Genomic DNA, 14,050 nt, shown 5'->3' with positions numbered 1-14,050 from the left:
CCACAGGCAAATATTGAAACGTAAATACAGAGAATACCCACCGGCGCCAGGGAGCCTGCCAGCCCAGGCTCCCGCGCTTTAGTACTGCAAACCAGGAATCTTCGGGTTTCTGTCATTAAGAGAAATGGAAAAGAAGGAAAAAAAAACCTTCAGGAAACCAGGCTGGAGCTTTAGCGCGCCTTAGTGGGTCGCGGCGACCCCTGGCCGCTCGGGGCCGTGCCCCACAGGCAGCTCCCCGCGGCGCAGCCCGCGCCCGCCGCCGCTTTCCGCCCCTCCGTAAGGCAAACGGGAAGTCACGGAGGAGGGAAACCGAAGGAGCCAGCTGCGGCCCGAGGCACCGCGGCGGGCGAGGCCCCGATCCCCGATCCCCGCCGCCGCCGCCGCCGCCAAAGCCCAGCGCCCGCGGCCGCGGCCCCGGCCCCGCGGCGCGGCGCGCCGAGCCGAGCCGAGCCGAGCCGAGCCCGAGGCGGCGGCAGCGGCACCGCCGCAGCTCCCTCACCGGCCGCCGCTCCCGGAGCCGCCGCGGCAGGGGTCAAGGGTGAGGGGCGAGGGGGAGCGGGGCGGGGCGGGGGGGAGGGGGCGAAGGTCGCGGAGGGAACGCCCCCCCGCCCCGCCCCGCCGCCGGGGCGTCAGGCCCCGCCCCCCCCCCCGCCGCGGATTGGTTGGAGGGGAGTGCCCGCCCCCCCCGCGTGGGGCGGCCGGCGTGTCTCGCAGGCGCTGCGGATTGGCTGCTGCGTTCCGGCCAATGGGAGCGGGCGGTGTTGGCGCGTGCGGGTTCCGGAGCGCGCTGAGGTGAGGCGCCGGCGCGGCGCGGCGGGGCCCGGCATGGGGCTGCTGAGCGAGCTGGCTCGCGGGCTGGTGCGGGGCGCCGACCGCATAGCGCCGTTCACCAGCAAGCGCGGCCCGCGCAGCTACAACAAGGGCCGCGGGGCCAAGAAGCTGGGCGTGCTCACCTCCAACAAGAAGTTCATCCTCATCAAGGAGATGGTGCCGCAGTTCGTCGTACCCGACCTGACGGGCTTCAAGCTCAAGCCTTACGTCTCGTACCGCGCCCCCGAGGGCTCCGAGCCGCCCATGACGGCCAAGCAGCTCTTCACCGAGGTGGTGGCCCCCAGCATCGAGAAGGACGTGAAGGAAGGCACTTTCGACCCGAGCGACCTGGAGAAGTACGGCTTCGAGCCGACGCAGGAGGGCAAGCTCTTCCAGCTCTTCCCCAAGAACTACGTGCGCTAGGGAGCGAGTGGCGGGGTTGCTGCACCGTGGCGGCGCCCCCAGCCTCCTGGGAGATGTGTCATCCGTGTATGGGGACTTGTCCTGCACCTGCAAGTATGGGACGCTTTCTTTTGCTGGCTATTAAAAGCAAATCCTCTCATTTTGTCTTTCTGCAGTGTTTGATTTCAGTTGCTATGGAACTTACTTTCCCATCAGTGACTAAAGAAAGAGTTACTCGAGTCTTGTGTGTTGTGTAAGTGCACACTATAGGTGCCCTATTATTAGAGAAGAGATGATTGACCAGGCACTGATGATTTGCAAGAAGCAGATTCTAGGCCGCTGAAGCAAACATTCATTACCTTTTGGAAACTAGAGAGGACGGTTTTGCCTCCTTGGGGAAGTCTAGGGTTTCCTAGCTGTGGAGAACAAGACACTTCAAACTGAAACAGCACAGTCAGATACTGCTGTAACCACTGCTGCCAGTGGTGACAGCAGCCAAAAGAGGCTCTTTATATGAACACTTAAATGAATTTATATTACTCTAGCTAAAATGAAATATAAAATGAAAGGAATCAGCCCTCCAACAAGCAAAATGAAGTCCTTACCCTAAGGTCTCTTCTTGAGGAGAGAGCAGGAGAGAACTGTAGCTTTTATTGACTGTCACAATTATCCCAGGCTTTCCCAAGGTCTCCAAATATGAAGTACTGCAAAGCTTAACCATTAGAGAGTGTAACAAAACTCACACAAAAAGTGTATATTGCTTTGTGATTACAAGCTTAGCAATAAACCAACCAACAGGTGAAGGACTTTTTAAAATAAAAACTACCAAGCAAGATAAATTGCTTATATTGATTTTATTTTAGAAACATCCAAAAATAGGGTGTTTTTTTTAAAACCAAAACTCTTGTTCACAATACTAATAAGTATCTTCATGTAACAGTGCTCAAGTTGTTTTTGTAAAATACACATTCACCCTTGAGAAATGGGTTTCAAAACAGTAAAATTCTCATCTATTGTACCTCATTTTAGGTACAACACTGTTACAGATACTTGTTGCTGGTGTTTCTTCCCTTCCAGGCAACTAATCCTCTAGGACTCCCAAAGAAAAATCATATAAGCTAGAACAAAATTATGTCGTTTAAGCATTTTGTTGTTGTTGTTTGGAGGAAGATAATTAAGAACATAGAGAAAGTGTTCCAGAAATAGTGTGTTTTCCTTATGTTTCACAGTGAAAAAAGAAAGCTAGTACAGAGTAACCTTGAGAAATTCTGCAGCCATTCCCAGAGGTAGTTAGGGCAATGTTAAGATTTTGGTTTCTATATATATTTATTTTGATCTTAAAATATGTCAGGAAACACTGCTTAAATTTTTTGGAGGTTTTGATCTTAAAGCTGTTCACCTTTAAATATTTTGCTATGGATAGCAGAAAATAGGAGTTTGAAACCAAGAGGGTTTGGGGATTTTTGGTAAAGTATGGCACTAAAATATAGGAGGACTTACTACACAATTTATGCTAAACAAGATTGTACTTAGCTTGGAGAGTGATGAAGTCAGATGACATCCAGGTGATAAGTCTGATGCAAAATTAGACCATGCAAATACACTAGAGTCCTTACAAGAAAGGCCCTGCTCCAAACAAAACTTCCTGTAGTTGAACAGCAGTCTGTCGTAACAGTCAGTTTGTATTTCCTTCTAAAAAAATGATTTCTACTGAAGATCACTAAAAGAAGATTGCACAGCACCTTGAGTCAGCATCTTGACTGTCCTTGAGCATCTTCTCAAAGTACATAGTAGCCTACAGATTGCAAAACAAGCTACGTACACAGCTAAACTTAACTCATGGACTTTTTTTGAGGAAAAAAAAATCGGGAAAAAATGACCACATAGTGTTTGTTTGTCTGTATGTAGTTTTGCAGGCAGGTTTAGTTTGCTTTGGAAGGAGAACAGGCTGAATAGATCAATCAGACAAATGCAAATCAGCCTTGAAGGGCTTCAAATGTAATGTACAAACAAGTAGCTTTTGAGAGGAAAGCCGTCCTACTTTGAACCAGTACACCCAGGGAAAACTAAACAAACATGTCTGTGCTTTACCACACTTCTCTGCAAAGGCTTTCTTCAGTGCTGGAAATAAAACACCAATAATTCCAACAGTATCAGCCTTTAAAGACTCACAAACTCAACAAAAACAACTCAAAAAATCCCACCCGAAATTGGACAGGGCATAAACTATAGATGTTGCTCTCAGTAGAGGAATTTTTCTATCCCCTTCCACTGGGACTGTCAAGGCAGACTTTCAAAAAAGTTAAACTGTGTTTTCTGACTGAGATCTAGTACTTGACATCTCTGAAGGGGTAACCAGGCTCATTTCCCACTTCCAGACATGTAGGATATTATCATAGAATGAACAAGTTGCTACAATGCTCATTTCTTTTGGACTGTCTAATGGTCCAGTTGAATCACCACTTCTGTCCAGGCCTGCTCCGTTGGGTCTCATAACTCCCGAGTCAGAAGCACTTGCTGACAGAGAATCTCCCTCTAGGTTGCGACCCCCAACCGAATCTAGGCTCCTCTTTGCATCCGGGCCGCTACCCAAGTCCTGATCCTGAGCCAACATAGGACCCCGCTCCATGTTAGGACTCCCCTCTGCTTTCAGAGGCAAGGCAGAGTTTTCACTCTCCTCATCCAATATTACATCAAAAGTAGCTGTAGGAGATTCATAAATTATCTTCAGGTTTTGGACCTGCAAATTCAGTCTCTCATCTCCTTCGCCTGATCTTGCCACAAGCTCCTCAGAAGGCTGGCACGCAGAAGCGGAGTCTTGTATTACAGTCAAGGAACCCCTTGGACAGAGCCTTGACCAGTCAGCCCCATAGGCCAAGGAGTTGTGCAAGACATAGGATGTCAGGATGATGCATTCCTCCGTGTTTTCCGCTTTAAAAAAATAGAATGAGCAGGTATCAAGCCGTGCAACAGGACATTGTAGACTGCTCACAAGCCATTCTAATATCACCTGTGTCATGCAGGAAGAGTTCCCCTATCCTACATTACGGTTACTGCCTTCTTCACAGCAGAGGTAAGCATCCTGACAATTTTTCAGCCACCTCTCACTAGCCTCGTCTTTTCCCTGTTCAGAGAGCAAATAGGAGGAGGAGAGGGTTTAATGCGCATGGGGTTTAGGAACCTCTTTATTCAATATACCTAAGAAGTCTCAGATCATACAGTGATCTCCTCTGAGCCATAAATACAACTGGTAAGATTGCTAGAGCGGGTTCTGGTTATTAACAAATTACAGGCATGTTCCTGCCATGGTCTTTGAGCATTTGATTCTGGTATCAAGTGGACCACTGAACTGATCAAGAACACTAAGGCAGAAACACTGCTATTAAGAAATGCTGGTGAGTTATCACAGTCTACCTGTTCTCCACTTCCCTCCTTTCCTATGCAGAAGATATGTTATCCTCATTTCACAGGCTGTGAATCTGCCCGAGGCCTGGAGAAACCCAGGAATGCAGCCATTTTATACAGGATTGTATTTGCAATGCAACCACCAGCAACTATTTATCAGGTACTCTGATTCACATAAAGAGCTTATTCATGCTATGCTAGATTAACTAGACTGTGAGGTACTTTTTTTTCTGAGGCAATAACCAATTCATCAGTAGGTCAGTAACTTCTGCTAACAGTAGAGCATCATCCGTCATTTAGAAGAGCCTCTTTGTACCATCAAGATGAATACAGACTGGAATGGCCATGTCAATGGCTAATGCCTTTACACACAGCAAACAGGCTTTCTTCTTGTGAAAGACCAGGTATTTACACATAAATAATAACTGTATTTACCCAACTGTGAGGATTGATCTGGGAAAGCTTGAGCTACTTCAAGCTGGAATGAATTTCTATAGCTATTAACAACATCTGGATCTTTCTAGCAAGTTCAGAGCTGCAGCTTACCCATTAACCTGAAAGTAGGAAAGGAGAGCAGCAGAGCAGCACTGAGCATCTCTGTTTTATTCAACACTCACCCATGCTTCCACGGCAGTCAAGGATTTTGAATCCACTCTGCATGCAGGCTGCCAACAGCACAAATTCACAAGTTGGGTGCCACTTTAACCTCCAGACTCCTCCTTCAACATGGGTGTCTGCCAACGGCTGTTTCATGTTCCTGGTGTCCCACAACAGCACATGCTCATCATAGCTGGAGACATGTCATAAGTAAATACGCAGACAAGCTGCAAAGTTGATTCAGTGCACCAAGCACAGAAGAAAATTAGAAAATATCATATGGCCTTCACCACACTAGAGTGCTAAAGAGACAGCACCTTGAGAAGCGGTTATGCGTTCAAGATAACAGAGGAAGTTGATCACATCTCGTGAAGAGCAGCTAAAGGGGATTTACCTGCCAGTAGCCAGAAGATTCTCCCGGTGGGGACTGCACTGAATACTGCACACTCCCATCGAATGTCTGCAAAACAACATACATCAGAGGTAAAAGAGAGAGATGTACAATTTGAGAATGGAGCCTTCCTTGGAGTCCCACATTATTGCATCAAAGCCTCTCAGGCAAGGATAGGAAAGTGAACTCAAAGTTCAGAATAACTGATGTAGTGAAATACACGGACAGAATTACATCTACACAGCCCAACCACTTTTCCAGAGCAAAACTCCTAACCCATGCAGACACTTAGCAAGAATATTTTCTAGTAGTAATTCTTGTACCATAAACTGCTATTCAGAACCCATCACAGTTTCAGCAAAACAACTGCATTCCCAGCAGACTTCACTCCCAACAGTAATAATTCCATAGCAATAAGCCTCAGTGTATTTTAAGGTTACATATCAAATTTCACTGAAGAGCTGTGCACACTGTTTTAATCATATTCTACAAGACATGAAGTACAACTGGGGGGGGGGAGATTACTTCAAATGAATGAACACTGGAAAATATTTTCTAAAAAACCTGCCATCATTTACATTATTTAAATTCAACAATAACAACAATCCCCAAAGTGTAAATCAAGACCCTTCTTGTATGAAGAAGCTACCACCATCTTCACGTTTGCGAACAAGCAGTTGGTTGGTACCATACTCAACTACAATAGCTTTAGGGTCCAATTGCAGACAAAGTTTGCTTACCTCCTGCTGGTGAAGACCGGAGTCTCAGGACTGCATCTTGTGTCCCAGCCCTTTAGCAGGTTGTCATCTCCTCCTGCACAAAGACAAAATACTGCTACCTTAATCACCATCCAAATGATCAGTGCAGGGCAGAAACTCTTCACCTGGGCTTCCACACAGAGTGACACATAGCACCATCACTGCAATCACATACAGGCAATCACAACAGAGCTCACTTCTTTTCAGTGAACTAAAGGACACTGATGTTTTAGGTGCTACAAAGATTTCACTCCTTTCTAAGGCACAAAGTGGGACTGAAGAAGAATTCCAGCTGAGGCAAAGCAGTTAAAGAGCTGATGCTTTTCTACCATAGGATCTCAGAGCATTTAACAAACAGACCTACCAAACATCACTTGAAGCTCACAGTACTCCCCATACCATAAGAGAGACATGCATTAACAATAACCCTTTTTTGCTAAGCAAAAAATTTTGGAACAAAGACCAGAATCTAGAAGCTCTCTGACTCCGTCTTTTCTTGCAACCCACAGATCATCATCCTTTCTCCCAACAGCCAGCCAAAGCACACCATTTAAAAGACACAGCTTCTCCAAATTAACTCAAACCACTTCCCACAATCAAGAAGCCTTTTACCCCTAACAGAGGCACCAGCTCTCATAAAAGGTGTGATGCAAGGAGTGTACTCAACCCTGGAAAATAAAATCCCAAGGAAGATGCATCCCTGAACAAGTTATCCCTCCTCCCAACCCCACAACTGAGATTCCCAGCACTCACAGACCTGAATACACAATGTCTGTGTCCCAGTAATTAAAAGCAGCAATCCAGGCCTCAAATCTGTGAGCTTCCCACTGGTTCAGGACATGCACAGAAGGAGCAGATTCATCTATGGAGAACAGATTCAGCTTCCCCTCTGAATCACTGCTGATCACTCTCAAAGGGCATCCACTACAGTGGAATACAGAGAAAACATTGAAAATTACTAAAAATTCACGTCCTAAGAAGTTGCTAGAGTAAAAACCAACAGCCAAAGTATGGATAAATAATGTAACAAATTCCTGTATACCTTTGATTCAACTAAACACTGAGAGAAACTGGTAGCAAAGTGGAAGCAATGTGTGCATTTACAGAGTCCTTTTCAGCAGGTATCACTCATCAATACTAACTGCCCCCTATGTGAGATCAGTGAATGAGGAACATCAGTTCACATTTGAGTGGAGGAAAGAAAAAAAAAAAAAGAAAAAAAAAAAAAAAAAAAAAAAAAAAAAAAAAAGAAAGAAAGAAAGAAAGAAAGAAAGAAAGAAAGAAAGAAAGAAAGAAAGAAAGAAAGAAAGAAAGAAAGAAAGAAAGAAAGAAAGAAAGAAAGAAAGAAAGAAAGAAAGAAAGAAAGAAAGAAAGTCTTGGGTCTTTCTTTTCCCTTGATGCATAACTTGACTTCTCACAGGCTTGATATTAAATCAATAAACAAATTCCACGTAAAGAGGGGCTTTTTCTTCCAGCTCAGACCGACAAGAACCTTTCAGAGTCTCCTGCCTCTCCTGCAATATGAGGAGAGATTTTATTTCTCTGCTGTCAAAGGTATCTGAAGTACTGGTTGATCACAAGCTTTTCTGCTCTCTTTCTGTAGCACAGTACACTTGCAGTTTCTGGACACAATTTTCTATAGAGCACTGGCAAAAGTTTTGCAGTTCAGTGCACAGATTTTCTGACTTGAAAATCCTGTCTTGAAATCAATACTTTTTGTTGGTTACCTGGAATTGTAAGTACATGACTTAGAGCTTCTTTCCAGTTCCGTATGACATGACAGTTACCAACTATACTGCATCTCCCAGATTTACACACTAGAGACGGAGTCACCCCCCAGCTCTGCAGTCCTATGCACTAGTTCTGCAGAGATGCAAACGCTGCATGCTCAGCATCGAGAAAGTCACCATTTGTCCCTGAAAATACAACAGTCAACGGCTTTAAAGGGACTTTTCATTATGGCAATTGTCATTTATCTTGAAGGACAGCGATTGAGAGATAAGTGAAAGAAGGAATGTAAGGAAAAAGAAAGTAGAACTAGGAGTTCTACTTATTCATTATACGGTATGCACAGAGACAGCATTCGTTAGTAAAAACATTAAACTACTTGCCCTAAATGCATTAAGTACATCACTGTCCTGTCTTGCCCAGCGTCCAGCCTCATGTTGCATGCAACTCTCTGCACTTAACTTACAGAAAAAACATGTCCTAGCCCTTTCTTCAGCTGACATCCAGCATTTGTGAGATGAAGGAACCACTTCCAAACCAATTCTCTCCAGTTTCTCACAAAACCATGTTTGAACTTCCTACGCACCCTATTTCCTTATTAGCAGCTCTTAAGCAGAACTTCACACTAAAACCTCAGCAGTTCTAAGAGCAGATGGAGAAACTCAGTTGGATCCAGAGGGCCAACCTGCATCCTGTTCATCTTTGCTTTTACCAAAGGCAACAGGATAGAAGACATGCCCGTTGTCTCCCCTGCCACCACTCACCATAGCACAACCTCACACTTGCTGATGGTTTAGTCTCTGCTGTTGTTACAGTGGCCAAATCATATGTTCTCGTTCCTTTGTCAGCCTTGCTCTGAAAATAATAACTTCTGGAAAAGGTGCTGCAAGACAGCTGGGAACAAGAATGCCTTATGCCACTTCACACACACAAAAAAAAAAAAAAAAAAAAAAAAAAAAAAAAAAAGAACTCTTTCATCAAAGTCCTTAAGTTATGTCTGTAAATGGTCACATATGCATCCACATGCACGCACACACGCAACCCCAAGAATGACCATCCTCACCATTGTTCTCGTCCTGTGGACCAATCTAAGGACAAGGCAAGACGCTGTGCACCTAGATCGACCCTGAAGCATGGCTCCAACATGCAGCTGTTCTTCTACTGGAAAGAAAAGGAATGGATTAAGACTGGGAAGACAACAGGTAAATGGCATCTCTACTACTCACACCTATGGCAGCTGTTATTAGATTCGTCCACACTACAGAAGAGATGAAATGTCCATGACAACATGTAACAGCTTAGTACTAGCTGAAGGGAAAACATACGCATACACAGGATCTCCACCTTTCTGCTTCCCATTTCCCACAAAACTCCCCTTGAATTTACCTCTTCTCAGAGAGCTCTGAAGCACAGGAGAAATGATTCAACCACTAAATCCTCTCATAGACTAGCTACCGTTTTCTCCACTCCCAGGAAATGACTCTCTTGATTAGTCCCTTCCCTCATCAACTGAAAGAACCCCCTCTCCAAAACTTTTCCTTGGTTTTAACTATTTTGCACATTTTGCTATGTTATTTGTTAGTCCATACTTATTCTCAAGTGAGTTTCCAATGTTTGCTTCTGCTCCCCTTATCCCTCTCTTCTCCTACACTCTGCAGATGGTTAGAGCCCAGCCAGGTTCTCAGGTGCCACAATGAAATTTGTGGAATTTATGAGAACTGTTATCAGAAGACGAAAGTATTTAAATGCTAAGCACACCAAGAAAGCCATGGAACACATACAGCTTTCCTGTAAAGTCTGTGAACACTGCTAACAAAGCTAGACATGTATTAAATCTGAGTTAAAGACATCTTCAAGAGCAGCAGCTGTTACAGTCACCTACCTCACTTCCAGTGAGGTGGAGGAACTCCACAGCACCTGTTGAGTTTGCAGTGCCAACCATGGGATGTTCTGCAACTGGAATGTGGCACCTAAAGGAACAACAGTTAAATGAGTCTTGAATATAGCTCTGTCTTGCAGTTAAGGAGGAGAACTTAGTCATAACTTCTGTTCTAGGGTGTGAAGAAGGTGCCTGATCAAGAAAAATCTCATGATGAAAACCTAAGATTCCTCAAGTTCCCACAAACCAAAACAGAGAGGAAAGACAATTATAAACAAAAGACATCCATGGTCACTGATCAGTTACTGATCCTGCTTGCCCATAAGTAAGCAGGAGACTCTAACACAGAAATGAGCCCAGTTTTTGCTCACTGGCATGAATTTGAGAACATCTGCCTCTGACAAGCCAGGGGCAATTTAGTTAGTGAATATTACTGCTGCAGCCATGCCAACAGCCAGAAAAGACCTCACAGCGGCAGACCACACCAAGGTCTCCAGCCTCCACGAGTTCCAGATCTCCACAAGTCAGCATTACCATTTGATGTCTAGGATGGCAGCAGTGTCAATCCTTTGGATTTCTGTCAGCGGGACGTAAGGCTGCTCCTCGTTGTAGTGGTACAGGTAGAGGCGCCCCGTCCGGTCGCAGGCCTCATTGCCTCCTCCAGGGTTGGTCTACATCAAGAATTGGGGAGAAAACACTAGGTTTAGCACCATTTTTTGCTCCTCCATGCCTCTCCCTACAGGAGATCTCGCCGGGGCAGCAGGGCACAGGGCTCCCGCTCGGCAAGCGCCTCCCGGGCGGCCGAACGCCCGCAGGCGGCCGCCGCGGCCCAGGCAGCGCCAGCAGGGCTCGCAGCAGGCGCCCGGCCCGGCGGCCGAACCGCCTTGGCCGAGGGAAGGCCGCAGCGCAGGGGCCTGCGGGCCGGCGGCCGGGGGAGACGGGGGAGCCTGGCCAGGCGGCGGCGAGGCGGCCCGGCCCCTCACCGCGGCGGGCGGGCGGAGGTGGTAGGTGCCGCAGGCCAGGATGCTGTGCCAGCCCTCCACCGGGCACCACTCCACGGCGTCGGCGCTGAACTCCGTGTCCACCACCTGCAGCGTCCGCGTCCGGCACGGCGCCGCCATGTCAGGCCGCGCGCATGCTGCGGCGGCGGGGCCGGCGCGGCGCGGCGCGGAGCGGAGCGGAACCGCGGCCCGTCTGCTTCCCGGTCAGCGGCGGCGCGGGGCGGAGCCGCGGGAGGCCCGCGCGGGCAGAGCCACCCCCGCGCCGCCGGGGGAGGAGGCGCCGCAGCGCGGTCGGGGGCCGCCCGGGGGCCGCCCGCCCCTCGGCCTGGGCGCCACCGGCGGCCCGGTTCGCGGGCTGAGCTTGGCCCCGGAGCGGGTCGGGGGAGGTTTAGAGCAGGGCAGGAGCGAGGAGAGGACGGGACGGGACGGGACGGGACGGGAGCAGCCGGATGAAGGGAACCCCCTCACAACCCTGCTCCTCTTCCCCTCCCCAGCAAGCTGCTCGCCCTCGGCCCCGGGAGGATCCAGCCGGGCCAAACCGCGCTTGTGCGCCTAACGGAGGAGCGGGCGTCGATCTTACAAGATTTCGTCACCCTGTCGCGTTCTCTCCCACAACTGATGCTGTGATCGTGATCCCACGTGTAACCACCACGGCTGAAAGCAAGTGGCAGCAACCGAGCCTTGGGAAGTGCCTGCAGACGGGACAACTGTGGAGCAGTAAATTCTCCAAAATAAGCTCCTAGCTCCAGTCATCTACGGTTCAATGACTTCCTGAGACGCCGTTCTTGACAGCCCTCACTTGATTTTTCCTCCATGAATTTGCCCAAGCCCTTCTTAAACCCATGTGCTTGCCTAGCACCGGTAGCGCACAGGGGAGAGGAGGTCCTCTTTGCCCTTCTCTAAGGCTCTGCTGTTTCCACATGATCCTCTCCGAGATGCAGGGTCAGGACTGCACATCCGGGATGTGCACAGTGGATTTACACATTGCTGCCGTGCTGTTCTCTCTTGTTTTCTCTTCCTTTCCTGGAGTTCGACTTACTGTTTTGACAACTGCTGCAGTTCCCCAGGTAGATGTTTCCATGGGGCTATTTTTCGCAACCCAGAGGCCTCATTCCTGAGAGAAAATAGTCAGTTGAGAGCGCATTGCTATTTTTCCCGTAAACAGCCCTGTGCTTATTGACACTGAATTTCATCTGCCATCCTCTGCCAGTCACTCAGTCGCCTAAGATCCTTCTACGATTCTTCGCTCAGCCTTTATTATTACCCTGAATAACCTCATCAGTGGATGTTGTCACCTCCTGAGCCATTTCCAGCTTATTTCTTAATATATTGGGGACATCTACTGTGACTTCCCTCCACCAAAAAAACCCTCAACTCCATTTCCTGTCTTTTAAGGCTGCGTCCATGTGAGGATCCTCCCCTTTATCCCAAGGTAGCTTTGTTTCTTTAAGAGCTTTGAGCATATTTTGGAAGCTCAACCAGACTACGCCAACCAAATCTCCTTTACACCCTTGTTTGTTGATTCCACTGAAGTAACTCCAAGAGGCTGTGGAAGCACAACTTCCCAGTATAAAACCTGCATTGACTTCTCCCCAATATTTAGCCAGTGATCCTGTTCTCTATCATAACGGCTATGAATTGGCTTAGTACAGGTGCTTACCTGGCTGTGGTTTGTCACATTTACCCTAAAATGCAACTTAGCAGCTGTTGTCACGTTTGCCTCTGGTACCAAGGGAGAAGTTACATTGTTGGTAGCTTGGCTTGTTCATCCTTAAGTTCCTGTAGACTCATAGGTGGCACTGTCCAGTCACAGCAACTTGTTACTGCTCATTTTTGTCTGAACTTTAGTCTCTGCTGAAAGCACTTCAGTTTTAAACACATGCTCTGATGAGCTTTGCATATGGAAATGTTCCTCTGTGCAAACTCCTGCTGCACAGCGAACACATATGCAAACAATTTTTTTGTTGTTTCTCTCCTGCTAGGGCTTTATTTTCAGGTCAGACCTTTACTATGTATCATCACATCTACTGACTCTGGCAGTCTCCCTCTCCTGATGAGTTTCAAAATCATTGGTATGAGTTTTACAACTTGTACATTCCTCATGGTGTTTTCTTCTTCACATTATCTTTTTACATTTAACCTGCCAAATCTTAGTCTTTCCATCTTCTGCATTTGGAAACAAGATCAGGTTTTGAAGAACTTCTTGCTCTAATAGCATCCCTCACACTGCTCTCAAATCACGCTGGCCTCCTTTTGTCCTCTCTCAAGTCTGTTTTGATAGATGGTAAAGATTTGCTCCTGACCCCAATGTGGTATCTTAAACTGTCTCCATGCCACTTGCAACATTAAGTCTTTTAACTGCCCCATTTACCTTCACTATTTCATTTAATGAATCATGACAGAGGAAGACTTGAAAGTGTAATCCTATGAGTATATTAAAGGCTCAGATACCAAAAGGTAAATACTGAGCCCTCCAAAAAAAAAAACATTATTTTAAGATTTTCTGTCCCCTAAGCCTGTCATCACTCAGATCAGCCTGAATTGTGACTTTTGAATGTTTCAGCTCAACAATCCTACCATACTTCGGTATGAGGGAGAGCATTTGCAGGGAAAGCATCATTTCATGGTGCATTTACTAAATTCAGCCCAACCATTGAGTTACAGAGAGGATCAGTAACGCTGCAGGCTGCTGACACAAGCTGAACTTGCCACTTGGTTGCTATGACAGAAGTCTTTCTCCAGACACCCTCCAAGAGCCCATAGGTCCTCCTGTAGCTGGCTAACACCAGACATTCATCCCCTCCTTGTGTCTTGAGAGACCAGCATGATCAAGCAGCAGGAACTGCTGGTTGCAGACATCCCTGAGAGCTGCACAAGAGGCCACATGTCTTCACTAGGCCACATGACAGCACTAGGACAACACAGCTGGTGGCACAGCCACACTAGCAGGGCTGCACTGGCGCAAGATCCATCTTCTGCAAGTACTTGAATCAGCAGGTTCTTGTGCCACTTACTGGACATCACAGCTTACAAACAGACACAGCTGTACAGCAGAGTGTGGATGTGCAGACTACCCTGA

The 14,050-nt window shown here is 47.2% G+C and overlaps 3 protein-coding genes across 4 annotated transcripts in view; 1 reads left to right on the top strand and 2 right to left on the bottom strand.

The window, feature by feature from the left end:
• The window catches only part of PNPLA7 (patatin like phospholipase domain containing 7), a 130,615-nt gene extending 130,538 nt beyond the window's left edge, over nucleotides 1–77 (bottom strand). Inside the window, exon 1 of the mRNA XM_062590991.1 lies at nucleotides 42–77. The gene's annotated coding sequence lies outside the window, so the exon portion shown is untranslated. The remainder of the gene's footprint in view (nucleotides 1–41) is intronic.
• Nucleotides 78–761: 684 nt separating this feature from the next.
• On the top strand, nucleotides 762–1,372 carry MRPL41 (mitochondrial ribosomal protein L41). The gene has a single exon (XM_062590995.1). It carries the CDS (start codon nucleotides 826–828, stop codon nucleotides 1,231–1,233), a length of 408 nt encoding a protein of 135 aa, XP_062446979.1. The 5' UTR covers nucleotides 762–825; the 3' UTR covers nucleotides 1,234–1,372.
• Nucleotides 1,373–2,097: 725 nt separating this feature from the next.
• On the bottom strand, nucleotides 2,098–11,128 carry DPH7 (diphthamide biosynthesis 7). Of its 2 annotated transcripts, none has more exons than XM_062590992.1 (9): nucleotides 10,954–11,128; nucleotides 10,505–10,641; nucleotides 9,974–10,061; nucleotides 9,155–9,249; nucleotides 7,121–7,287; nucleotides 6,346–6,418; nucleotides 5,609–5,674; nucleotides 5,235–5,407; nucleotides 2,098–4,143 (listed from the first exon to the last, which is right to left on the bottom strand). In XM_062590992.1, exons 1-9 carry the CDS (start codon nucleotides 11,089–11,091, stop codon nucleotides 3,515–3,517), a joined length of 1,566 nt encoding a protein of 521 aa, XP_062446976.1. In that variant the 5' UTR covers nucleotides 11,092–11,128; the 3' UTR covers nucleotides 2,098–3,514. The 2 variants fall into 2 exon arrangements, with proteins under 2 accessions (XP_062446976.1, XP_062446978.1); XM_062590994.1 differs by lacking the exon at nucleotides 2,098–4,143 and adding an exon at nucleotides 4,190–4,336.
• Between the last annotated feature and the right edge of the window lie 2,922 nt (nucleotides 11,129–14,050).

Source organism: Rhea pennata, chromosome 18, assembly GCF_028389875.1.
Source record: "Rhea pennata isolate bPtePen1 chromosome 18, bPtePen1.pri, whole genome shotgun sequence".
NCBI classification, from domain to species: Eukaryota; Metazoa; Chordata; class Aves; order Rheiformes; family Rheidae; genus Rhea; species Rhea pennata.
The sequence above is the reverse complement of the archived record's forward strand: the minus strand, read 5'-3'. Positions and strand labels throughout refer to the sequence as shown.